Source organism: Dermacentor variabilis, chromosome 6 (assembly GCF_050947875.1).
Source record: "Dermacentor variabilis isolate Ectoservices chromosome 6, ASM5094787v1, whole genome shotgun sequence".
Lineage (NCBI taxonomy): Eukaryota > Metazoa > Arthropoda > Arachnida > Ixodida > Ixodidae > Dermacentor > Dermacentor variabilis.
In genome coordinates this window covers 159,079,324-159,105,421 of record NC_134573.1, presented here as the reverse complement: position 1 = coordinate 159,105,421, position 26,098 = coordinate 159,079,324, and the positions used below count along the sequence as shown (strand labels likewise).

At 46.4% G+C, this 26,098-nt stretch overlaps 1 protein-coding gene across 7 annotated transcripts in view; it reads right to left on the bottom strand.

Annotated features, from left to right (window-relative positions):
• The window catches only part of LOC142585569 (organic cation transporter protein-like), a 93,072-nt gene that overhangs the window by 42,895 nt on the left and 24,079 nt on the right, over window positions 1–26,098 (bottom strand). Inside the window, exon 1 of one of the 7 annotated variants that reach the window (XM_075696412.1) lies at window positions 24,532–24,682. The exons of 2 other annotated variants lie outside the window; for them this stretch is intronic. In XM_075696412.1, coding sequence (XP_075552527.1) covers window positions 24,532–24,677 — 146 coding nt within the window. In that variant the 5' untranslated portion in view covers window positions 24,678–24,682. Of the gene's footprint in view, window positions 1–6,444; window positions 6,483–12,916; window positions 13,148–14,822; window positions 14,915–24,531; window positions 24,683–26,098 lie in introns of those variants that run through there. 4 more of the 7 variants (XM_075696413.1, XM_075696421.1, XM_075696422.1 and 1 more) reach the window with 4 other exon arrangements.

The following is a 26,098-nucleotide window of genomic DNA, read 5'->3' as shown; positions in this document are numbered from 1 at the left end:
AAGAAAGAAAAGAAGAAAGAAAAAGAAAGAGAGAAACGTGACGACGTTTTAGGGGGACGACCACAACTGGCTTCCACGCGAACAATACGCTTTAATACACACACTCCGTCGCCATATTTCATTTTCTATTTTCTGCAACTGATTCGGCCGCCTCGTAATGTTATCCACAAACAAGTTCACTTTCGTATGTTTTCTTTTAAATACATAATGTTTAGAAGATTTTGGCGCCTTTAGGCGGCACCGGCTACACTCTTTTTCTCATCGAACAAGTATATACTAAATATGACGTAAGCCGGCACTGAACAAAAGAAAGGTAAAAAAGGTAAGACAGACAGCTGACGTAAATGCAATGAAACAGTTCGTCTACGAAAATCGCATCAAAAACAAGTTTGAGCATAAATCATATCTCACTAAATGTAGAAGAGACAACTTGCAAGACATTCCATAACGGAAAGTCAGCCCACATACGGTCTCCTTAATTGCACCCCGTAACAATATATTCGCTGATTGTTCTTTTCATAGACTGTATATTATGCTCAGTGCCCAACGGGTCAAATTCCAAATTAAACTAAAGAAATACGTGATTCGTGCGTCACACAATACACGTGTACACGACTTGTTATGAAGAAAAAAAGAAGGGGGGGGGGAACCGAGAAATATTACCTGCGTCACTAAACCACTATCGCAAAGACTTCGTCCTTTCCTCACGTTTTTGCACGCATTACTATGCACTAGGTAGTTGGAAAGAGAGAGAGAGAGAGAGAGAGAGAGAGAGAGAGAGAGAGAGAGAGAGAGAGAGAGAGAGAGAGAGAGAGAGTCGCCCTTTATTGGCACCAATCACTGAGAGGAAGCAGCCTCTCTCCGCCTTACAGACGGCCAGACCCCTGGGTCTCAGCGGCTGCCTCGGCCAGCTGGACGGTCCATAGCTGGTATCGCTGGTCTGAGCTGAGCAGCAGGGTGTCCCACTGCTGCCCGCATTCAATTCTGTGGGCCTCGAAAGGTCCCGCCTTGGAGCACACATGTAGGATATGTGGCAGATCCGCCCTACCCGCACATAATTTGCATTGATGTCGTATTACCCTCGATAGAACCCGCTGCAGGCTACCGGGTTCGGATACGTGTTTGTTTGCAGAAGGCGCCCCGCCACCGCCTGTTTCTTGGTTAGCTAGGGATGAGCTCGTGGTTTCCGGACCCTTTTCTGCTGATTGCGATCTGTGAGTTCTTAGTAGCTGAACAAGCTGTCTCTTCTCGTTCCCGGTTGGGCCTGTTCACTTGCTCGGCGAATAAGTCCCCGAGATACTTTGTGAGTTGCCTCGTTGCCAGTGAGAGAGGAGTGCGCAGGCGCCCAAATAATTTGTATCGTTCCGTCATGGTGGTCGCTGTTATAATTTTGAGCCTCTCTGACGAGATGTGTCCTTTCGCGAAATTATGAACTGTGACTTTTGAGTCGCGTGCGGTTATGCTAGCTCTGGTGGAGGCCACCGCTAATGCAGTGGGAGCCTCCTGCCGCTACTTCGGTGTTCTCACGGTTCCGCTAGCGAGGGATTGTCCATGCGCGTCTGCCACTGCGACGGACATATCCCCTTGAGTCCTCTACCATTCCGCGGCGGATGGATGGATGGATGTTATGAGCGTCCCCTTTGGAACGGGGCGGTGGGTTGCGCCACCAAGCTCTAGCTATTATACTGCATAATGTCCTACCTAGGTTAAAAAAAAAAAAACCCTATGAACTACCACAACCAAATTTTCTGATCCCCTATTGCGAACTTTGCTTTTGTACGTCTCCGTTTTTTGTCGTTTCCCTACTTTTCTTCCACCAATCTTCCAATCGCCTCCCACTAATCTCTATTGCGGACATGTTTACTTTTCCACTGCTCTAGCTGAACCCAAGGGCTTCAATGATGCCAGTGGTGCCTAAATCGACCGCTGGGCAGACGTCTTCACATTCTAATAAAACCTGCTCCATCGTTTCCCCAGCTTTACCGCCGCAAGCACCCATGCTTCGTCTTCCTTCTTATATCTCGCCTTATAGGGGCGTCTATGCATAGGCCACGTCCTCTACGTCCTCGTAGTAGCGCTCAATATTGCCCACCCTTGCCTCCCGTCTCTCCTTGTGGTGCTCCGGGTGCATATGCTCTTGGGCAGCGGAGGAGAATTCTTAAAGTTCCTCGTCGTCATCTAGTGCAATGCCGTGTTTCGTGCCTTGTTGCGCTTCGCACGGCGAATGCTGAGTTTCCGTAGAATGTGTCGCCCCGTGGGGCTCTGTGCGAGCCTTCCGTATTGTGCGATGGCCTCGATTAGTTCGTCTATATAGCGTGTAGCCCTGAATGTAAGAGTTTGTCGTTGGGTCTCGCGACTGGGACGCCAACTGCCTGTTTGTACGCTTGTCTTATATGATATACCCTTCCACCTCGTTTCTTTCCGCTACGTCAAATTAGTTGTATAGAGTGCCGTCACAACAGCTGCTCGCTGAATTGCAGTCGAGAGAACGACGTATCACACCGAAACACTTTACGTTAGAGCTGGTATACATATGTCGTGCTCGCTGCGCGAATGGGGTCACTGCGCATTGTGCAGCTGCTGTGATCCACTTTTCTTTCAAGCGGGCTGACTGACCCAGTCACTTGAGCTCGTAACATCCCAAAGCTACGCATGCACTGTACGAAACGTGCTTGAGGAGCTACGGATAAAATTTGACTGCTCGTTGTTCCCACAGCATTCCTGCGTTCCTTCCGTCTTATTGCGGCCGAGGAGGCCGGATATCTTAAAATCCGGATGTGAAGGACTCAACACGCGTGCCCGCTCGCAAAATGGGTTCATCTTTTATATTCTTTTACAGCCTTTTTTTCTTCAAGAAAAAAGAAAGAAGAAAGATAATACTTGAATTGCACTTAGAGATACTCTTATGTGAAGTTAGAAAAAGCCAAGATTGGTTTCGCACCATTTGCTACCTCTGGCTGCAATTTCGCGGACTCGTTACGGAAAGCTGAAATGAGCGTCTAGCACACACAAAAAAAAAATGCCCTTTATAAGCGCACATTTTCGCACTGAACAAACTTTGAGCTGGCAGGCTAACCAGTTTCATCTCACGCGCCAGCCTGTCTAACAGCCAGTATTGCAGCTATGACGACTGCATTTTTTTTGCACCCGAGTACAGAAGTAGCCGCACGACTTTCCTGGAGCGTTAGCTTACGTTAGAGACTGCGTGCGGATCATCGTTTTACCGAGTCAGAGGTGGCGACGTGCAGGCGTGCGTTTGTCGGATGACTGCACACGTCGTCAAAATTGTTGGTTTTCTGTCGCTCGAGCGTCCCGGACGTTCGCGTTTAGGAGCTCGGACTCTGAAATGTCGTGAAATCTCAACAACAGGCTGCCAGCCGCTGGACGCGTGCGGAAAAAGCAAGTCGAGGAGAAACAATCTACTGCAAGGCTACTGTACCAGGTGATGCTGCGAAGACTTCAGGCAATTTTTAAATATCACCCGAGGGCAGACAGCACAATTCCAATACTTGCACTGGTCCACTCGAAGAGACAGACACTACTCGCCTGAGGAAACGAAACGCATAATTGACTAACTAAAATAAAAACAAGAAGCTTTTTATTTAATAAATTTACGATGTATACATAGTGATATTTGCGAATTTCAGCCAGCGAGTTTAGGATGGTCGAGATATGCGCAGTCAAACTTGAGCTAAAATTGCACTGTTGATCCACTTACTTCTTTAACAAAACGTCATTTTATCTATTGAAGGAAAGAAAGTAACTGGGACGCCCATGTATTTTGCCAACTTCTGGAATTAGTAACTCGAAACTCGTATTATCCTGAAGAATGCGTTCCAAGTGTATAAGTCTTGCGAACTCACCGACAGCAACAAAACTCCGGTTGGGGCCGGTTGGCACATAGCCTTTTGAAGGTGAAAAATTCAGCTCGAACACCTAGGACAACCCACAAAGAAGAGACGAGACAAGCACTGGCGCTGACTAACAACTGATTTATTCTTCTTGCGACAACGCATATATATACCCTTAACCCCTCAACCCCAGGCACGCGTATGCAACAAAAGACATAGAAATACTCATGCCGCATTGGAGCCAGTTACCGAAGACGTGCATGCGCGCAAGAAATCATATTCGGCTGAGTACAGGGACAAGGAGGTATCATTGACACAGCGGTCTGCTTTTTTTTTTTTTATGTGGGAAGCCTCCGAGGCCGCGCATGTTTATTCGTGCTTCCGCCGAGGATCGACGTCTCATGAAATCGCCGTTTACAATCACGGCAAGAATTGCGATGGGCAACAAGATGCGCCGCTTTGTCTGCAATATTGTTTACTTTTTGCTCATGTTCCCTAATTCGCTCATCGATACGTCGCCCTGTCTGCCCAATGTAAGTCTTTCCACGTGAGAGGGAAAGCGTAAACTACACCGCTGGAACATGGGATGTGGGAGATCCTGCGCTTGATTTGGCATCCATCGCTTGCTGTCACCGCAAGTACGGGAGCACAGCTTAGCGAGCTTGTTCGGCCCAGAAAACGCCAGGGGGACACCACGCCTGCTAGCAAATCTCTTGGGCTGATGAGTGATCTTGTGAAGATAAGGCACCACCACAGGCCTGAACGTTCCACGTTCAGCGGCCGCGATCTTTCCTCTTTTTCTTTTCTGAATCGGGGCCTCGGCAACTGCATTCAGGAGCGACACAGGGAAACCTGCTACCAAAAGTCGGCGCATCTGATCGCCAAGTGTATATACTTTATGCGCCAGTGCTTGTCTAGCCTCTCCTTTGTGGGTTCTCCTGCGTGTTCGCGCTGAACTTTTCATCACCGACTACACCTCGCGAAGACCAATATGTGCCATAAAATAATTAGATAAAATGTTCATTAATGTTGTTTTGTTAATGAGCCGAACATACATTTAGATTGAGCGTGCTAGTAATGTCCGCCTGCTTGAGAAATCCAGCTCAAGGATTAGAAATGTGCCACCAGCTGCCGCAGTTTAATTTCAAAATTAGTTGAATGAATGGCTGAAACACCCGGTATGTGTATATATATATATATATATATATATATATATATATGTAAGCAAATGACACACAAAAATATAAAGAAAACGAAACAAGCAAAGAAACAAACAAACAAACGTTTTTATACTCAAACCGCCCAATTTCTTGTTTCTAACATTTTAAAACTGAAGCTAAGCCATCGAAAGCGATGATAAAGGAGGGTTTCAGGCAAATTTTGACCGCCCACAGTCTTACAACGACGACCAGAATATAAGCTCGAGAGGGTTTTTGTATACCACTGGCATGAGAGCGCGGCCTCGTCGGCCGGAAATAGCACTCAAGTCCTCACTGCCGGCGCGGAGCGAGCCACTGCGGTGAGTATATACTCCAACAAGGGTTGTTTAAAAATCATAATTCGGAGGGCCGCCTCGAACAGACGAGGCGACGACGAAGTCGGGTTTTTCGAATCCTATGGCATCACTTGGCGGGTCCCCCCAGTTAGCGAAAGATTGACAACAACAACATTACGTAAAGAGACACGTCGCATTAGCCAGCGCTTCTGACGTGTGTTCCTTTATGTTCTTGCCTTCACGTCTGCTCCAGTGAACCGAAGAATTCTCATCACCGCTTTTGTTTCCCCCATACAGTGGCCTCCGTTGGGCGAACGTGGTGTCGGTGGACGAACACACATGCTGCATGCAAGCCGCGGCGCGTCGTAGCCCGACCCGATGCGTGCTTGTCGAAGTCGACGGTCCCGCGCGCATCCTCCTTCCGAACGTAGCGCGACAGCCGTTTCACCTTTTGGTTCGACGCTATGCAATTCTACCGCTGAATGATGACGAGGGTTCGAGTGCCAGCAGAAGTGACTTCATTTAAGTGAGGGCACAACGAATAAATAAATAAATAAATAAATAAATAAATAAATAAGTAAAACAGCCTCCCTCTCTCCTCTCCCGGCTGCGTCTCTGATACCGTGCGCTTAGCGAAATTATATGTCGATTTTCACTTGCCAACATACATCCTACATATTTGTGCTGTTTCTGGCAAAAAAAAAAAAAAAAGATGATTGACGTTGCAGTAACGCACGGCTCCGGCAGGAACTGCTGGTAACTCATTCAGTTGTTTCTGCCTATTAGATCTCTGTATGATATGATGAACAAAGTGTTATTACACGAGAATATGAGGCAACCGTAAAAAACAAAAAAACAAAAATAAAGCAATACAGCTGAAAGTGGAAGGAGCGAAGATTTCTCTGCGCAGGAAATTGTACCACGTACGCGTTGTTCCTGTCATGCATGGCGTCCACTACAGGGGGACATTTTTGGAAAATGTGTTCCGAAGAAAGAACTTGGCTTTACTCAGCCACACTATTTGCCTCCCGCGTAGATGTAGCGAACCGCAATGTGACGAGAGTTACAAGTAAAAGTGTGGGGACGAATGTGACTCACCCGCCGGAGCAACATGACGCCATATTTGAAGCCGAGTTGGGAGAAAAACGGTGTTTTTTGGCGCTTCTAGGGAGGATATATAAAACTGTCGTCCACTGAAGTTTACCCTATGTGCAAGAGCCTCTCGGAAGCACTAAAAAACTTGCTCCAAGAAAAATCGCCTATATTCGTCCACTGTAGCGGACAGCATGTAACAAAGGGATAAAGAACACTACAGACTAACCGAGCCACGATGGAAGGTTCCATCATTGTCTCCATACCAGCCGTCACCACCATCTTTATCACGAGAAGGGTGTACTGGTGTAACCTAATCAGGAGAAACAAAGCACACGCTATCTTTAAACTTGATTGAGCGACTCTTTGTATACGCCGTTTGAATACTATCTTGTGTTTATACGCCGCCTTTTGTATGCATACCATCTGCGTGTTTTTTTAGATGCGAACCACCCGCATGTAGCCGTGCTCCCGGAGAAACGATGACGCGCAATCTGTAGCAGTGACTAGTGAACACGGCACAAATATGACACAAAATGCCTGGTAAACGTTTTAGTACATTACGCCAAATATATGCTAATATAGTTTCATTTGTCGCAGCGGCAGACAGTCAGAGAAGATGGTGGCAAAAGTGTTGCTCGTGTACTCTATACTGGACGCTGGGAATGTCTTTGGATATTTTAGTTAAAACGAGAACAGCGTTACAGTGCTGTAAAATTCTTTTATAGAGTGACAGATTGTCGGACGCATTTTCGAGCGCTCTCGCACCGCTTCACGATGGATAACGTTTGCTCTTTCGGTGGAGTGCGTTCACTCTATTTGTGCGGAAGTAGAGTTAACCTATTCCATATCAGAGCGCACACTCCTTTGTGGATAAGGATAACACTCGAAAGTGCAGATCGGTCGCCCTCACAAAAGGAGTCGCAAGTACAACCTTTATTCTTAGTGAAAAGGATGCAGGAAAAGCAGGCTGGTTTTGCTTGAGGCAAACAAAAATGATTCGATGCAACTGCTTCCTCAATTCAGGTATGATCTGTGACAGTTCCGGCATTTAATTCCTTGCCAACTCCTTTCGTTTCCTTCTCTACAGCATGCGGGCGCTGTTGAAGTGAAGAGAAATAATCGCAGTGTTACAGGATGCGGATGACCGTGTCGCAATCTCACATTGTTGGAGAATGCTGCGCGTCTGTCTTTTCCCGCTAAAACTTCTTTCTATAATTTTTACCGTATAATTTTTTTTGTTCTTTTTCAAATTTTATGCTTCCTTGACGACAACCGGCGCAAACAGCTCGCGCATGTTTCCGCTCAACCTAGCAGCGTTCAAACAGCTGGTGCCGGCTGCATCCCACAAGTTGCGTGCAACGGGAAAAATATGGATCCAGTGGAAAGCTGCCGACGGCTTTTGCGCGGCAAACGAGCCCAAGTGTTTGAGCTGGTTGAAGCGGTCGGTTCGCTTCAACGACACATGGCATCGAGCTACGATTGCGTCCAAGCTGAAACCTTATGCCTCATCATCATCATCATCAGCCTGGTTACGCCCACTGCAGGGCAAAGGCCTCTCCCATACTTCTCAAACAACCCCGGTCATGTACTAATTGTGGCCATGTCGTCCCTGCAAACTTCCTAATCTCATCCGCCCACCTAACTTTCTGCCTCCCCCTGCTACGCTTCCCTTCCCTTGGAATCCGGTCCGTAACTCTTAATGACCATCGGTTATCTTCCCTCCTCATTACATGTCCTGCCCATGCCCATTTCTTTTTCTTGATTTCAACTAAGATATCATTAACTCGCGTTTTTTCCCTCACCCAATCTGCTCTTTTCTTATCCCTTAACGTTACACCCATCATTTTTCTTTCCATAGCTCGTTGCGTCGTCCTCAATTTAAGTAGGACCCTTTTCGTAAGCCTCCAGGTTTCTGCACCGTAGGTGAGTACTGGTAAGATATCCGCTATAGATATCTTTCAGTATTTTTACATACGGCTCGTCTACACCCTGATTCCGTAATGCCTCCATGACTGCTGAGGTTTCGACAGAATCAAACGCTTTCTCGTAATCGTAAGGCGGTGCAGCGGTGGCGTAGAGGTAGAACACCCGCCTCGCGTGCAAGAGGTCTGTGGTTCGAATCCCGGTGCCGGCAATTTTCCACCGGATTAAAAAAAAAATTCGCGTGTTGATAAAATTGCATAAACAGGCCTGGAGTGTGGCCTGATCCCGGTGACCAGAACCGGTAACGCACTCCCTCGCCAGAGCAGGATTGGCCACCCTGGTGCAGTACTTGGCCACAACCTCCTATATGAACACAACAACCTTATGCCTATCCGAGAGCAAAAGCGCGCCGCAGAGGAAAGCAGCGTCACCAACGGCCTTCGAGATCGGGCGCCGTGCGCTACCCAGTCGCGGAGGCCATGCGCCACCGCTAGTGTTTACCTCTGCTGTTAACCGCTGCTGGTGGCAGCACGTCCGATAACGCTTCTGAAGTACGACGTTCAGTTCGAACGCTCTCCCGAAGTGATTGTCATTACGAGAGGCGGGAAACTGGGGCGGGGAATAAGGGAAACGTCCCGAAAGAATCTCATCTGGTAAAGGGATTGCGAGCCGCAAACAAGCCCAGCATGTATTGGTTGTCGAGAAGGGAATTTAGACAAGCCAACATAGAACACCGAAGCGGACGACTACGTGAGTCTATTTCTCGGTATCAGCTTAGTTTGCTGACACACTATACATAACACCCGGGGATGTCTAAATACTGGTGCGCTCAAGCGCAGGCTGTAGGCATGCTGCAGCCAGTTGACGCACCGCGCAGACCCACATGACCTATGAAACAAAAGTTATCAGTCTTTCAATTCGAGGACGGATAAGCGCATCTTTCTTATCTATAATTTTTTTTTGCGCTGGGTTAGCCAGAGAGGCAATACGATGAGAAATTGTTTAAATTACATCGGAAACACTACCCATATTGCTTGTGGCACGAGACTAACGAATGGTCAGTTCAGCAGATCATCGAAATAAGTTATGAGATTTTGGGGCTGCACATCGTTTTCGCGTGTGCTATGAAGTATACGCCAGCGAAACACTGTGCACTGTAAAATAATTTACACCCTTAAAAGTGAAAAAAAAGTCTAAATGTGTCTATAACTCACGTCCCTAGGGTATGACTTATGCAACTAACACCCTAAGGGTGCGAGTTATAGACACATTTACGCCATTTTTTCACTTTTAAGGGTGCAAATTGTTTTGCAGTGTGTGCGGGCGAATGCACCAAGTTTCGGGCGGCTACAGTCGGAGGACCGCAAGCGCACTAATGTGTAACCCGCGCACGCGGGTGTGCACATCAGCTACACTATACCAATGACACACGAGAAAGAAGGAAGTCCGCACCGTAAAGCGCACACTGGCGTAATTAACTCCGTTAATTGAGGTCGTCCAAAGCACCGCGGGATGTGAGCGGAGCGAACGAACGGCCATTCTTCAGAGCCGCGGCGATGTGCACTTGCTTGAGCGCTTGGCAAAGCCGGGAACGGCGTGTCACAGCCTCGCATATGGGGATGGCCCTCTGCCTCCCACACCCTAGCAGAGAAATCTAGAAACACAGAGGACGCAAGCGGTTTAATGTACTATGAGAGGCAGCGTGAGCGCTGCGCAAGCGCAGAGCCACAACACTGCTCATATCCCGTGTATTTAGGGCTGATAGCGTCCGCTTACTTTGGGTCACTTATCTCTAATTGTCATCTGTATTGCGCATGGACATTCTTACAAGTATGTACTACATGACACGGTGGCTCACTGGAAGCGGCGTTCGTTTTTCGGCGGTGGTCGAATATAATCTATTGTTGCGGCTCGAGGGGGCGTTATAGGGCAAGGAAGCCATCGACGAATACGCCAGGTAGTATAGAATGAAGGAAAAATGCTTGTTTGACATTAGTTACAAGGCTCCAGTTACAGAAGCCCCCTCCGTGCAGGAGCATGTTAAACGTCCGAGTTAACATCAGGACACGTCGGCCCCACTGCACGAAATGTCTCCGCTTTTATTGTCGTCGTCTTCCCTACAGGCGACTATAGGAAATCTGATGACTGTATCGCGGCCAACCACAATCGTCGAATCGGTTGCAATATCTCGCCCATGATATCGCATCGTTCCGCAGAACTCCCACCTGCGATGTTATGGAATAGGTGACCATTTAGCAAACTGGAAATCCAACGTCGAAGCCGTTCCCACGGTAGCATTTGACATTGGCCCTTTTCATATTAGTTCAGGCTGTCAGGCAGCCGCAAGCGGGGCGTATCGTGGACCCGTCAGCAGTCGTTGTCAACGCTGCGTTGACTTCTGGGCAGGCGCTGAGGGTTGGGTGGGGTTGCGTCGTGACAAACGTCTAATTAATGTCCTTGGTCGTGTTGAGACCTAACCCTTGTCTATATAGGACGTCCTAACTACCGATGCACCAAGATTTAAAAATATGCAAATGCCACGTAGCTGGACAGAACCAAGGTAATGTTGTTTGCCGTCGCTTGGAGACACTCAGATTACTGTTTGCATTCCGCATAGTTACACAATTACTCGTAGTTAATTAGTCAACTTCTCAACTATTATAGTTAGACGAAAAGTGTCAATGAGAAAATTGTAGAGCAACGCGAAAAACTGAAAATACAACTTTCCGTTGCTCAATACGTGTTACATAAAAGTGTTTTTCCGAGCGTGAAATAAGTCCGCGTATACACGCACAGTGCCTCGAGCGGCCAATAGCGCGGCAATTTTGCATTTATTTTAGTGCTTTCGAGTGAAATTGTTCAGATTAGCATTGGCCACCTGACGATTCATTAACGTGCACCTAAATCTAAGTAAACGACTTTTTTTTTACATTATTTCTCGATCGAAACCCTCCCGCAGCGGCCGGTAATCGAAGCCTTCACCTCGTGCTGCAGAAGCAGAACGTTTCAAAATATTTTCTTGTATTCGGGTCGTTCTGGGTGCGGTAATGTAGTTCTCGAAATTTTCTACTAGAATATTGGGTTCGTTTTCTAAAATCATTGTAGGTTCCATAGCAGACGCAGTTCAAAATTCATGACGTCATGGAGCGAAGTGGCGCGACAGCTTCAGGGCGGCGTCGCCTCATGTCAGTATATCGCCTGTGCTTCCTTTTCTGGCTTATACCCTGCCTTTTTTCAAGGTAACAGTGCGCGGCTGCTTTGCTATGCGCAGATGCGTAACGTTCTGCATGAAATTTTGGCAATACGCGCTTAACCTATGTCATATTCCTCGTCGCGGTCTCTTTTATCGAGCTCGAAGTCCTTGTTCTTCGAAAGAGCAGCCGACGTTTCGTCGGATCTTCAGAGAGGACGGTGCCTTCTTTGTGGGGTGTCGTGACGTAGGACCTGCGGCACCCAGCCTCGCGCAACATCTATCAACATCTATCAACGTCATACGATGAGCGGTTGGCACGCTGTCTATCAGTAGCGCCGAAGCGAAGAGTTCCGAGAGAGGCACAATGTAACGTTCTTTGATAAGTGGCCACCTCCTTGGCGATGTAATTCTGTACGCTCGGCTATCACGTAAGATTGCTTATTGTCGCGTGTTGGTGCTGCGGAGTGAGCAGGATAGAAAGAAAAAAGAAAAAAAGGCAAAGAAAACAATCGCGTGGCTTGTAAGGTTGTGAAGAGACTCCCGTCTCAGAAGTGACATTGGTTCATGATTAAGAGGAACTAATTGTAGCAGCCTTGGAAAAGACGAGAATACGGTGACATTTCACATGTGTCCCAGGTTTTTCTGTGTGGTACTTCCTTACAAGCATGACTAAGCAAAGCAATAGAGGTGGATGATGCACTGATGTGAGGAAGTATGAAGCCCACAGTGGACCCGATTATACGTCTCCATTCGTATCGATTATATGCGTTTTTTTATAGATCTAAGCATACAGGTGTACATGTTTTACGGTAAGCAACAGTCGGGCGCTGGATTTAACGCTATGGGCGTTAGTTCCCTGTTTCTGCACAATGACAATGCTCTTTCGAGCTTGGTGGCATGCTGCATTAATCGCATCTATTTTTGTTCACCCGATTCGGACTATTGCATTGTTTTCACTGGCATACTGGACAATCTCTTTTTTTTTACGTGTCTCACTGAAGGAAACGAATTTTGTGCGCCAGTCTCACCACCGGTTGTACAGTAAAGGTAAGTTATTAGACAATGTTATGTTTCTGCACGGTGACGATGTACTTTCGAGCTCGGTGTAGTGAAGCGCACTGGTATCACAGAACTTTGCTAACCCAGTGCCAAAAATACACGTTCTAAACGCAGCGCGTCCAGTTCGCATAAAATTTCGAAACCTATAGTTGGAAAGGAAAGCAAGAAAAGTACAACAACCACGACGAAAACAACAACAACAAAGGACGACCGGTGCTGCTGGCGGAGTGGCAAAAAACAATTCACGCAGGAATGGTACGCATATATAAGCACGTGGAAACGACAGGGCGGTATACGTACTCACGCGACACGGCAAAGCGCGCAGTAGCACCAGAGGCACGCTGCGTGGGCTGGCTGTAGTCTGGCGGGCAGCCACGGCTATTCGGAGCACCAAAATGTGCCGCCTATTTGGAACACGCAAAAGTTGCGCTTGCGCGCGCAGCGCCAAGGCCACCTCCGTTGACGAGGGTGGATGGATATGCACTCCAGAGCTCACGCTAGGTTGCTTCGTGCCTCCCTGCCAATGCCCGCTGGCTTTGGAACACTGTAGCGTTTAACCGTCTAACCTCGCGCGCTGTGTGCCACCGCCCATTCTCTGCACCGTCGCGCCATCTTGCAAACACATGAGCAAGCGCAGACAAGGCCACGCTCGAGGGGCCCCCGTGGCGCCAAATTTACTTGGCTTGGCCCACGGGTTCAGCCCGTGGGGTGAGTATCTAGGTGATTTTGTACCCATCACAATAATCTTAATTATTTTTTAAGGGGTTATGCAACATTTTTTTTTAAATTTCAACTCTTAAATGTCCGCTGGATGGCTCCCACAACAAGGGGTCAAAGAAATGCAGGGCCAGAAAAGCGCTCGTCCCACAGATGGAATTATTTTGTCTCTCTTTGCAGTCGTCACTGCAACATCCGGTGATTTTGTTCATCTGCGCTTGTTTGCCAGTTGTCGCGCCGTGCTGTTTCGCTTACTTATAAACTGCCATAGTCCGATACCGTAAATACAGAATTAAAAAATGTGTTTATGCACTTTCTTTAACTGTGAACCTTTACCGCAGTATAAGAAAATGCGCAAAAGGAATTAAACATGTCTGTCGGGTAAGACCCTGAATGATTGAACCCGCCGTGATGCCTCTGCCTCTTCTATATATAGTCGCTTCAGACCGCGCGTCTAAGGACCACAGTTGGCAGCAATGCAGTGGTGACAACTGTGCCTCAGTAATGTTCTCGCTGTCGACGACGTTATAAACTTCCAGTCTGTTTCTGCCAAACCGATTCCTTTCATAAGTAGGAGGCTTCGCTGTCGGGGCGCAGCACATTTTCAGTGGTGATGGCGTAGCTTTCATCCTGTGCTCACGATGCCACAGTGACATGGCCCAACACATTGCGAGTCCTGTGTACTGGATCGATCGTTGCTCCCACTTTGTTGCCGCGCGTTCGCGAGCGCAAGCACAGTTTAAACGCAGGGCTATAGACTCAATCCGCTGATGAACGTTAGAACAGGAACAACACGCCGTCTTAAGCAACAGTAGACGAGCAGGGAACACACAAAAAGAAAGTGCTGCCTAACTAGAAAAGCGTTTCAAAAGGACCAGCTGTTGGAATTATCATTTAGCTATTGCTACGTAAGAAAAATAAGCGTGAGAAATAACAAAACCAATCTTCTCACGTGAGAAAGTTGAAGAAAGCAAGTCGCTTTCAACAATACTTCCAATGCACTGTTTTTATTCAGGAACGGGACATGTACTACGCAAATGCGACATCAGGCTGAACTAAGCGTGATCCCGTTAGTCGAAGCACTACGCCGTCCATTCGTTGTCGGCGTAACGGGAGACGTGCCGGACAACCTCAGATGTGTTCCATTTGTCACGTTCATTACTTTCTCTCAATAGAAGGCGGGAGTGGAACGAAAATGCATTCGTAATACACGAAAGCTCTTCCCGCGGTTGATATGTCTGAAAAGAACTGTGGTAATAAGTATTGTGAACCCGCGGTACACGTTCTGTATTAAAAGCAGTCCGTGTCTTTTATAGGCGTAGTGAAACGTAAGGTGTCGCAATCCAAACGATTAGAGAAACGTTTCCTTCAGTCCAGCGTTACTGAACCTGTTCTGGCAACAAAGCTAGTTAGCATCCCTGCGTGCTCTTAAGGAGGACTTTTGTCTAACGGCGCCTGCACATAGCATAATACTGACAAGGGTGTTCACCACGAAACGTGTTCCTGCTTTGTCAATCGCCGTTCTTCAGGCTCCAAGGACTTCGAGCCGCCACCTGAGGCCACCATAAGGAAAACCGACGTTCTTTTTATGATGATGACGATGGTGATGATGATGATGCCCTCATATTATGGCTCATACCCACACTGGGGGATTGGCAAAGAATTGCGTGCTGAAACGATTACCTATTCTTCTGAAGTGTTAAATATTCGATGAAAAAAAGAAAGAAAGAAAAGGAAACATTTATCTTTAATAAAGTTTATGTTCTTCTTCTTCAGGCTGCGGATGTTGATGCTGATTCCTAAACACGTGGCACGTACCCGCGAAGGCGATTGGCCAAACGCCGATAGATCAAAATGTCTAGCAACAAATGCTAGCACGAAAACGAATTAAATACCTAGATTTCTCTATTTATCTTACGTTCCCGGTGTTTTGCGGCATTCACATACTCATGCCGAGCGATTGGCCAAGGGTTATGCGTTTCATTTTAGAGTCATGATACTGAAAAAGAAAACGAAACAACCTTTTCAAACAGCCTGAACGGCGAAAGTTCTGCAAACATTTAGGCGTTGTGGCCAAAACGTACCAAAGCGCGTTTTCTAAATCTGGGTGACTGCAACGTCATCGTGTGCTACAAGAGGGGGCAATGTTTTTTCGCATTGAGCAGGACGGGAAGTGGATAAAGAAGAACTGGCCAGGACATCGTACAGGAACTTATATCTTGTTTATACGAGGATGAAGACGTCTGCGTTGAACGTAAGGTCTTTCACTCGTTCAGGCTTCTGCAAATCTAACTGCCGCATTGACGTGAAATCACTGTCACCAACTCAACCCATACCTATACTGGCTCAGCTGCGATACCCTTCATTGACCATTGAGCTAGCACGTGGGAAGACGGCATTTTTGACAAGAAAGACACAGACCTAAATACAAAACTAAAGAACCTATAACTATATTACGCCAACGTGGTGGACAGCGGCAGAGAAAGAGTTAACTAGAGCTGCTCGAAAAGCAAGATTTCCAGATCGAATCATCATCAGCCTGGTTACGCCCACTGCAGGGCAAAGGCCTCTCCCATACTTCTCCAACAACCCCGGTCATGTACTAATTGTGGCCATGCCGTCCCTGCAAACTTCTTAATCTCATCCGCCCACCTAACTTTCTGCCGCCCCCTGCTACGCTTCCCTTCCCTTGGGATCCAGTCCGTAACCCTTAATGACCATCGGTTATCTTCCCTCCTCATTACATGTCCTGCCCATGCCCATTTCTTTTTCTTGATTTCAACTAAGATGTCATTAACTCGCGTTTGTTCCCTCACCCAATCTGCTCTTTTCTTATCCCTTAACGTTACACCTATCATTCTTCTTTCCATAGCTCGTTGTGTCGTCCTCAATTTGAGTAGAACCCTTTTAGTAAGCCTCCAGGTTTCTGCCCCGTAGGTGAGTACTGGTAAGACACAGCTATTATATACTTTTCTCTTGAGGGATAATGGCAACCTGCTGTTCATGATTTGGGAATGCCTGCCAAACGCACCCCAGCCCATTCTTATTCTTCTGATTATTTCCGTCTCATGATCCGGATCCGCCGTCACTACCTGCCCTAAGTAGATGTATTCCCTTACGACTTCCAGTGCCTCGCTGCCTATTGTAAATTGCTGTTCTCTCCCGAGACTGTTAAGCATTACTTTAGTTTTCTGCAGATTAATTTTTAGACCCACTCTTCTGCTTTGCCTCTCCAGGTCAGTGAGCATGCATTGCAATTGGTCCCCTGAGTTACTAAGCAAGGCAATATCATCAGCGAATCGCAAGTTACTAAGGTATTCTCCATTAACTTTTATCCCCAATTCTTCCCAATCCAGGTCTCTGAATACCTCCTGTAAACACGCTGTGAATAGCATTGGAGATATCGTATCTCCCTGCCTGACGCCTTTCTTTATTGGGATTTTGTTGCTTGCTTTATGAAGGACTACGGTGGCTGTAGAGCCGCTATATATATCTTCCAGTATTTTTACATATGGCTCATCTACACCCTGATTCCGTAATGCCTCCATGACTGCTGAGGTTTCGACTGAATCAAACGCTTTCTCGTAATCAATGAAAGCTATACATAAGGGTTGGTTATATTCTGCACATTTCTCTATCACTTGATTGATAGTGTGAATATGGTCTATTGTTGAGTAGCCTTTACGGAATCCTGCCTGGTCCTTTGGTTGACAGAAGTCTAAGGTGTTCCTGATTCTATTTGCAATTACCTTAGTAAATAGTTTGTAGGCAACGGACAGTAAGCTGATCGGTCTATAATTTTTCAAGTCTTTGGCGTCCCCTTTCTTATGGATTAGGATTATGTTAGCGTTCTTCCAAGATTCCGGTACGCTCGAGGTCATGAGGCATTGCGTATACAGGGTGGCCAGTTTCTCTAGAACAATCTGTCCACCATCCTTCAACAAATCTGCTGTTACCTGATCCTCCCCAGCTGCCTTCCCCCTTTGCATATCTCCTAAGGCTTTCTTTACTTCTTCCGGCGTTACCTTCGGGATTTCGAATTCCTCTAGACTATATTCTCTTCCATTATCGTCGTGGATGCCACTGGTACTGTATAAATCTCTATAGAACTCCTCAGCCACTTGAACTATCTCATCCATATTAGTAATGATATTGCCGGCTTTGTCTCTTAACGCATACATCTGATTCTTGCCAATTCTTAGTTTCTTCACTGTTTTTAGGCTTCCTCCGTTCCTGAGAGCATGTTCAATTCTATCCATATTATACTTCCTTATGTCAGCTGTCTTACGCTTGTTGATTAACTTCGAAAGTTCTGCCAGTTCTATTCTAGCTGTAGGGCTAGATGCTTTCATACATTGGCGTTTCTTGATCAGATCTTTCGTCTCCTGGGATAGTTTGCTGGTATCCTGCCTAACGGAGTTACCACCGACTTCCATTGCACACTCCTTAATGATGCCCACAAGATTGTCGTTCATTGCTTCAACACTAAGGTCCTCTTCCTGAGTTAAAGCTGAATACCTGTTCTGTAGCTTGATCTGGAATTCCTCTATTTTCCCTCTTACCGCTAACTCATTGATCGGCTTCTTATGTACCAGTTTCTTCCGTTCCCTCCTCACGTCTAGGCTAATTCGAGTTCTTACCATTCTGTGGTCACTGCAGCGCACCTTGCCGAGCACGTCCACATCTTGTATGATGCCAGGGTTAGCGCAGAGTATGAAGTCTATTTCATTTCTAGTCTCACCGTTCGTGCTCCTCCACGTCCACTTTCGGCTATCCCGCTTGCGGAAGAAGGTATTCATTATCCTCATATTATTCTGTTCCGCAAACTCTACTAATAATTCTCCCCTGCTATTCCTAGTGCCTATGCCATATTCACCCACTGCCTTGTCTCCAGCCTGCTTCTTGCCTACCTTGGCATTATAATAGTCGCCCATTAGTATAGTGTATTTAGTTTTCACTCTGCCCATCGCCGATTCCACGTCTTCATAGAAGCTTTCGACTTCCTGGTCATCATGACTGGATGTAGGGGCGTAGACCTGTACAATCTTCATTTTGCACCTCTTATTAAGTTTCACAACAAGACCTGCCACCCTCTCGTTAATGCTATAGAATTCCTGTATGTTACCAGCTATATGCTTATTAACCAGGAATCCGACTCCTAGTTCTCTTCTCTCCGATAAGTCCCGGTAGCACAGGACGTGCCCGCTATTTAGCACTGTATATGCTTCTTTTGGCCTCCTAACTTCACTGAGCCCTATTATATCCCATTTACTGCCCTCTAATTCCTCCAATAGCACTGCTAGACTCGCCTCACTAGATAACGTTCTAGCGTTAAACGTTGCCAGGTTCATATTCCAATGGCGGCCTGTCCGGATCGAATGGAATACCAATATTCGAGAGGAGCGAATTGCGAATATCGCATGGAATACCGAATATTTTCTTAATCGTAAATAAAGTGAAATATAAAGACTGTGTGGAGTGCGTTCTACTGAAAAAATGAAAGAAGTAAATGAATGAGAACAAGGCTTATTTATATAATTTGACACATGTTTCGCAGTTCATAACTGGGTGCTTGGTAAACTGAGGAGCTTGGCGCAGAATCGAAATGATGATAACTAAACACGGGTACAGCGCGTTGCACCACGGCACCGCACGAGAGATGCAAACATGGTGAGGTTGTCAAAGTAAGACATTGCTTTGCCTAAATCGTGAGAGCAAGTCCGTAAAGCGCATAAAATCGATCGAAGCAAACTGATCGAATGAGCGAAAGTTATTGTGCAGAAGTTAGTGACTCCATTAGTTTTCCGAGTCAGCTGGGACCTCTGCACATCAACTGAGGCTCCCCCTGCAGCAAAATAAATTTGAAACGTTCACCACTTGTATCTGCCTTTCTCCCTGTAGACGCCGATAAGTGTTGTTATCCCTTATATTCGAAATGGAATTATTATTCGACATGTCGGAATAGTGAATTATCGAATCGAGTACGAATCGAATAACAGCAATTATTCGATTCGTATTGAAAACTTCGAATATTCGTGCACCCCTAGTGTAGCGTAAGCTCTCGGATGACGAAACAGCATGTACTATACCCGCGGAAAACTCTCCGTGGCAATAAATAGAAAGCTGCGAAGGCGAAGCGCGCACGGGTAAGAGCGTTCCTGAAAAAAAAAATTCTCATTCTCATTCGCGTGAGTTAAACTTGAAGAACAGCATGCACCACTATAGCTCGTGTGCGTAAAATGCATCTGTGTCCATCTACAAAAAAAAATCCGCCTCCAATCCACCCCGTAGAAGTGGATGTACTACGAACCTTGTACGGACGTTATACAAGTATACACCACCACCCCAAATGACGTCAGACGGCGTTACACGGGCACCCCCACCGCAAGCAACGTACGGCATGCGAGCGCGCACGTGTGCGGAAGTGCAGCACATTTCCTCATTCTTCTAGGCCGGCCGCCAAGCGCAAGTGCGTTACTGAATTATGTTTAAAAGTAAATTCCGTCAGAAAATGCGTAAGGCACGACTTACAAGCTGTGGACGTGATAGCATCGGATTGGTATTTGAATGTACGAGAAAACATAATTTTGTTACGCGGAAACTAAAAAAAACAAAGCCGTCCAGCTGACGTTTGTTTTTAGACCCTCCGCCTGGTGCAAGTGCGTTATTGAACTAATTGAATTTCGCAGAGTAGAATGTGTCAGAAAATTCGTAAACCACGAGTTGCATACAACCTACCGACGTGATAGCGTCGGATTGCAATGCGAATATGCGACAAAAACCTAATTCTGTTACGCAGAAACTCAAACACAAACCTCTTTTCCAGCTACAGTTTTTTTTTTTTTTGGTGAGCACGCCACGAGAAATCAACTATATAGAGGTTAAAAGCTTCGTTGTGAAACGTTCTTTTTAAATGCATAAGTATATCTATGCCTACCCAACGAGGAAAACCGTCCGTCCGTCCGTCCGCCCCTTTGTCCCTCCGTCCGTCCACCATGTAAGACGATCGTTTTCAAGATAGGACCTACAACAGTGAGTGAATTGACCTTCGTGCTGCCTTTCGCTTGAACGCGAACTAAGTGGCGAGAACACAGCGCACACGAAGCTATCAGCACCCGGTGCACTCTGTCCCCCATCGCAGATCGCTTTCAAGATAAGGGCCGCGCGGCCGCGTCATACGCAGCCGCCGCCGGAGTACGGTTGATCCCGGTTGATAATGGTTCGACGTGGATGGATAAGGTGCTACAGAACGATAACGGCTTATAATGGTCGGAACGTCATCGGCGAGCACCCGGCGCCGCCACCTGCATTAATTTGCCTACGTCATCAATTCACCTTGTGCTGACCCCTCCCCCCCCCCCCCCCCTGTACGCAGCATTTCGTGTCGCCACAGCGCTAATGACATAACATTAATGACTAATAAGATTAATAACATAACTAATAACATTAATAATGACACCGGGCTGCGTGGAGATGAGCAAGTGGCACAATGCTTACGCATACTTGGACAACTCCCAGATGAGTTTCTGCGCAATAAAAAAAAGTGCATACTGATACCATGCCTGTCAGGAGTTGGCTACATTCAAGATACATTTTCCTGACGTACATTAATTGTCGCTTGTGTGATGTACTCGAAACAATTGGACATTGTGTAACAGACTGCAGAGATTACGCCGCGATTGCACGCGTACTTCTCTCGTCTCAAACTCAGCCAGCTCCTTGAAACACGCGGTGCGTGCGCCTCGTGACACTTTCTCATTTTCTGCCCTTGTGACAGCTCGCGCTTTGGCGCGCCTTGTTTAGAATGCACTATGTCTGGTCCACTTTCCCCAGCACTTTTCTCGCAGGAGCCTACGCTACGTAGAAACTGTGAGACATTGTACCGAGTTCCTGATCGCAAGTCAATAATGCTTTTAACACTTCTTCGTCGGAGTACAAATGCCATCGTCGTTTTAACATACACGTATAGCACGTAACATAACCTTAGATACGTACGATTGTATAACCTGTAGTTGCTGATGACGTCACGATCCATATCTCTCTTGCTCACGCTCGTCCACTATACCTAAGTAGAACACAACAATCGCTGTGTCATAAGCTCGCGTCAAACAGCCGGGGTAGGAATTATGACGTTGTCGTCATAGTTTCTAATCGTCTGCAACGCGGTCGTCGTCATGCTGCTGTCGCCACGCAAACGTACGCTCGCGACTCACACCCAACTACTGAATTTACACAAACACGTTGACCCACCTGGCATTGCTTCGCGAAACCCCAAACAACGCTGGAGAGCCAGGTATATGCAAAATTGTTCGCATAACATCAATTCCCACAGTGCGTGGGATCTGCAGAGTAAAAATAATAAAAAAATGGTTATGTGAGAATTTCTATAGTGGACAAATATTTTTTCAAAGCAATATTTAGTACATCAACTTGAATCCTTTATTTTTTAATGTTTTGCACTCTTTCTGCAACGTCGTCGATAAGCTGCACTTGCGTGTCCGAGTTTCTTATCAGCTCTCGGTACGAAACGGTGGGCTTAGCCGCCAGTGGCTGTTGCAAGCCACGTGCTTGATGCTTCAGTTATTTACGGTTTACGGTGCACAGCAATAAACGTGCTGTATTCGTGTCGCCCCTGTGTTGCGTCACTTCATTTTCTTAAGCTATTTTTCGAGATACTTCAAACTACTTGGACGCGCATGAATGCATCGTGTTATTAAATGCTTGGTTAACGATGCCCGCTGGCATCTTTAGAACTATACTATGACGGCCGTCAATATGAATTTGTGCACGTATTCACAAGAAAGCTATTGCACTAGAATTCTTTCGCGAGAGAAAATTCCCAGCCAATCATCATGCTCGACACATTAGTAGCAAAGGTGACCGCAGCCTATGGCAAAGAGCCCTTACGAACGAAGAGCTGGTTGAATTCTATACCCCTGACCGCCCCGAGACACCATCGGTCACAAGAGAAAGAAAAAAGAAAGAAGAGAAAAAAGGCTATCAAGAAAGCAACAGTGAACGTGAAGCTGCGCAAGAACTATGCGTCGACATTGAGCACGACAGTGGAGACAAATATGTGACGTAGATATCAAAGAACAGGATATCCCAAACATTTCCGAGCTTTTTCTCAAGCACAACGCGGCCGCACCACCTAGCGTGGATACAGCTAAGTGGATCTGCAGCGTGGGGAGCGATATATTCTGGAAAGAAGAGAGGCATATGACCTTTTAACGCGAATATCGAAAAACAGCGGCTCTTTCTGAAGGCGAACATTTGGTAATTCGGACCTCGTATTTTGATGCAATTCTGAAAGTAAAGAAATACGTTTTTCGTTATTTTGTTCTCTACCCAGATGCTTTCGCAATTGGGGTGCTGTATTTTTTTTTTGCTTGGTGTTTATTATCTCAAACACTTTCTTAGAGTATCTTGCACATGCCTGGCTAAAAGCCACACTGCGAACGACCGCGCTTTTCACTTGGCGGAAGGTGGCTCTGTGTCTTTCTTAGCAATTAATTATGGCTATACGACAAAAAAACGCGCGGTCTTGAAATTTTACATATATTTTGTTGAGTATAGTAACATAATTCATGCCAAATTTTATCTCCGTATCTCTTGTGGCTTGCCATGCGAATGATTTGTTCAGCCTTACAATACAAACACTTTCAAAAGTTCACGGCTCATTTATTTCTCTCTCTCTCTCTCACTTCCTCTTTCTACAGCGTTACGCTCAAACTCGGTTCTCTATAGGACACTACTGCTTTGCGTCGTGAAAATTAGACTAGCTTTTACTTAGTCTAGAAACGTGTTTACATTGAGTCCAAAGACTGTCTGCAGACAGCGCATGGACCTATGGCGTCAAAATCATGTGCCCATTATTGTTTAATACCATCTCTGCAATCAACCCGTCCGGTAGCTGAAGGATTACGAACAAACTGAAAAAAAAACAGAGTCACGTACTAGCTATACCAAAAGACAGTATATATATTTTATAAAGGCAAAATGACAAATCTGCAAGGCACATATTTACCTAGAGTGCGAACAAAACAGACGTCAGACACGAAGGAAAGACGACACGACACGAGCGCTGACTCACGACGGGAAGTTTGTTACTAATAAATCACATGTAAGTGCAAGTGTAAGTGCATGCATGCAGAAACAAACAAAACTGATCAAAGCGCCAACAACAGCAACATAAAAGAGAAAGAGAGAGAGAGAAATAAAACGCAATACACGATAAAGTCCCACCAGAAACATGATCGCAAGTACAATCCCTATACGCAACAAGGAAGTGTATCTCTTTGCTGCGTAGTGCTTCCAGTCTAAGTAAAATCACCGTACAAGAAGTGTGTGCTCAATGCACCCACCCCCCACGCTACCCTTACCCACTTGAATGCCCGGCGGACCCTCCCCCGCGGGGCGCGGAGCTCCCGATCACCTGAAAGGAATGGGAGACCCTGCTGCGCTCGAAGGACCCGGCCAGGCAGGAGATCGCCACTGACCGGGCCACCCACGCCATGGAACTCCATGAACTCACATATGTGTAGTGCAGTGTAGGTCGTGCGGGGACCCTGGGACCTACGTGTCCGAATCCCTTGGTCAAATAAAATTGCCTCTCTCTCTCTCTCTCTCTCTCTCTCTCTATGTGTGTGTGTGTGTGTGTATGTGTCGATATTACTATCCAAGTTAATTTTAACACGAATATGTTCTATGCTGAGTTCTACCAAGAATCTGTCCCGGATGTTCGTGCGTCACGCAGTCATCATCACGCTAGTCCGCAGGATGGCGAAACTGCTGTTTTTTTGCCTACCCGATATCTTATGCATAGAAAGGTTACGAAAGACTTCACGTGCCTTCTATCTCTTTCGTTGCTTCTAGCGAAACCGTAACAAAGCAGTGCGGAAATTTATGGACTTGTATTTGTGAAAGTGCAACGAAGCTGCCACTATTCTTAGAATGGACGTTTTGCATTCGTGTTATGACCATCTCCTCAGAAAGAGAGATCTATCAATTCTTTAGATATAGTATTTAAGGCGATAACATTCTCCGGTCTCAACAATCAGTTTTCGGTGCAGCCGAGTCGCAAATTTCTGAGCGTGCATTTCCCGTGCAGCCGCCTTTGAGGCGCACGTGCAGAACGCAAGCAGCCAATCTCATCTACGAATATATTGGCGACAAAAAAAAACGAATTTCTTGATTACCCGGTAGTTGCGGCGCGGTGCTCGTGGCGCGGCATTCCCGTGTTGACCTGATCGACAAGACGAGGGCTGAACGGGGTCCCGCTTCCGTTCGTGCGCTGTTGGAGTTCAAACGGGAAGTCGCGCCTGCGGGATCCTGCTGCCGGCATCGTACAGCCTGAGGGGTCCACTGACGTGTGGAGCACATGTGCTACAGGTCACGTGACGTCGCCGCAGTCAGGATGCGCACGGTGCAAAAGAAGCCACAGACTAAGCCGAAATTTTTTTTGTAGCTTTTGGGAGCAGGTGCGACCGATTCATACGCGAAAATATCGACATAAAGCGACTCCGGCTTCGCAGCATACCGAGTTGTTGCGCGATTCTGTGTGTCACAAGTGTTGTTCGCAGTGGAATGGTATACGACCATGGCACTTCGTATGTAGGAGACCAGGACGGATATGGTCGCAATTGTTTTAAGCATACATTGAATTAGCCCGAAGGGACTTCAGGTGCATCCATTGTATGGCTTCTGTAGTAACGCTTTTAGTGCACGAAAACTTAGCACGAAAACTGAGCAATTCAGCAGGGCGGCTGACTGGTTTAGCTGGTGATCTATCACACTGAGTGAACTGCGAAAAAAGGCGGACGGGGACGTAGAATTCTGTCTTCGTCTTTTCCGCCTTGTGCAATGGTCAAAAAATCTTTCTTTGCATACTGGTGGTTTTGAAGGTTAATACCGGCTTTATAGAATGTGCGTGTGACGTGCTAAATTATTTTACCAACCTCACCCAGTGATGACGTTTTAAATTCGTGTTAGCGACAACATTGTAGGCGTGGAGTTTCGTTACCGCAAAACGAAAGTGGCGATTGGAAACACAGAGGCAAGCGACGATTTGTAAACCCTTATTTGGTGATTGGAAAAGGCGGAAAGATGGTTTCATTGCGTCAACACTTTGCCTGTTATCATCAATAGTCATTGATCGATGCGACTGAACCGTGCATGCCAGTGAGTACGGACTCCCGAAAATTCCCGATACAGCTTTATGTGGCGCGTATTGAGCAACAAAAAGGCTGCATCGGGAATTTTTCAGTATGGTCTGCATTTTTCTCATCTACACTTCTGCTCTGAATACAATATTTAATGAAGTTGATTCAATAATAATAACTGTAATGATGTAGTTAGGCAAAATACAAGAAAATAGTCTGACTTGCTTCAAGCGACGGCAAACAACATATCATTTGTTCTGTCCAGCTACGTGGCACTTGCATATTTTTAAATTTTGGCCGGGTCACTAAGGCACGTGGTATACGAAAGGGTATCCCGTTAACTGAGCAAAAAATAAAAGAAAAAATAACTGTTCCTTTACAGTGGGTAAGAAATATAGATGCAAGTCAATAACGTACAATAGCAATAAAAGAGACAAAATTTATAATCGCGCTAAGCAAAGCCTGTTGGATGATTTTTTGATAGTAACACAATGAAGGCCAATGTTTAGCAAGCGGAACGCAGTCAGAGAGATGCAAATGAGAGAAAGGCAAGGAGGTTTAGCAGAATTAAAGCTCCGGTTTGCTACCCTGCACTAGAGGAAGG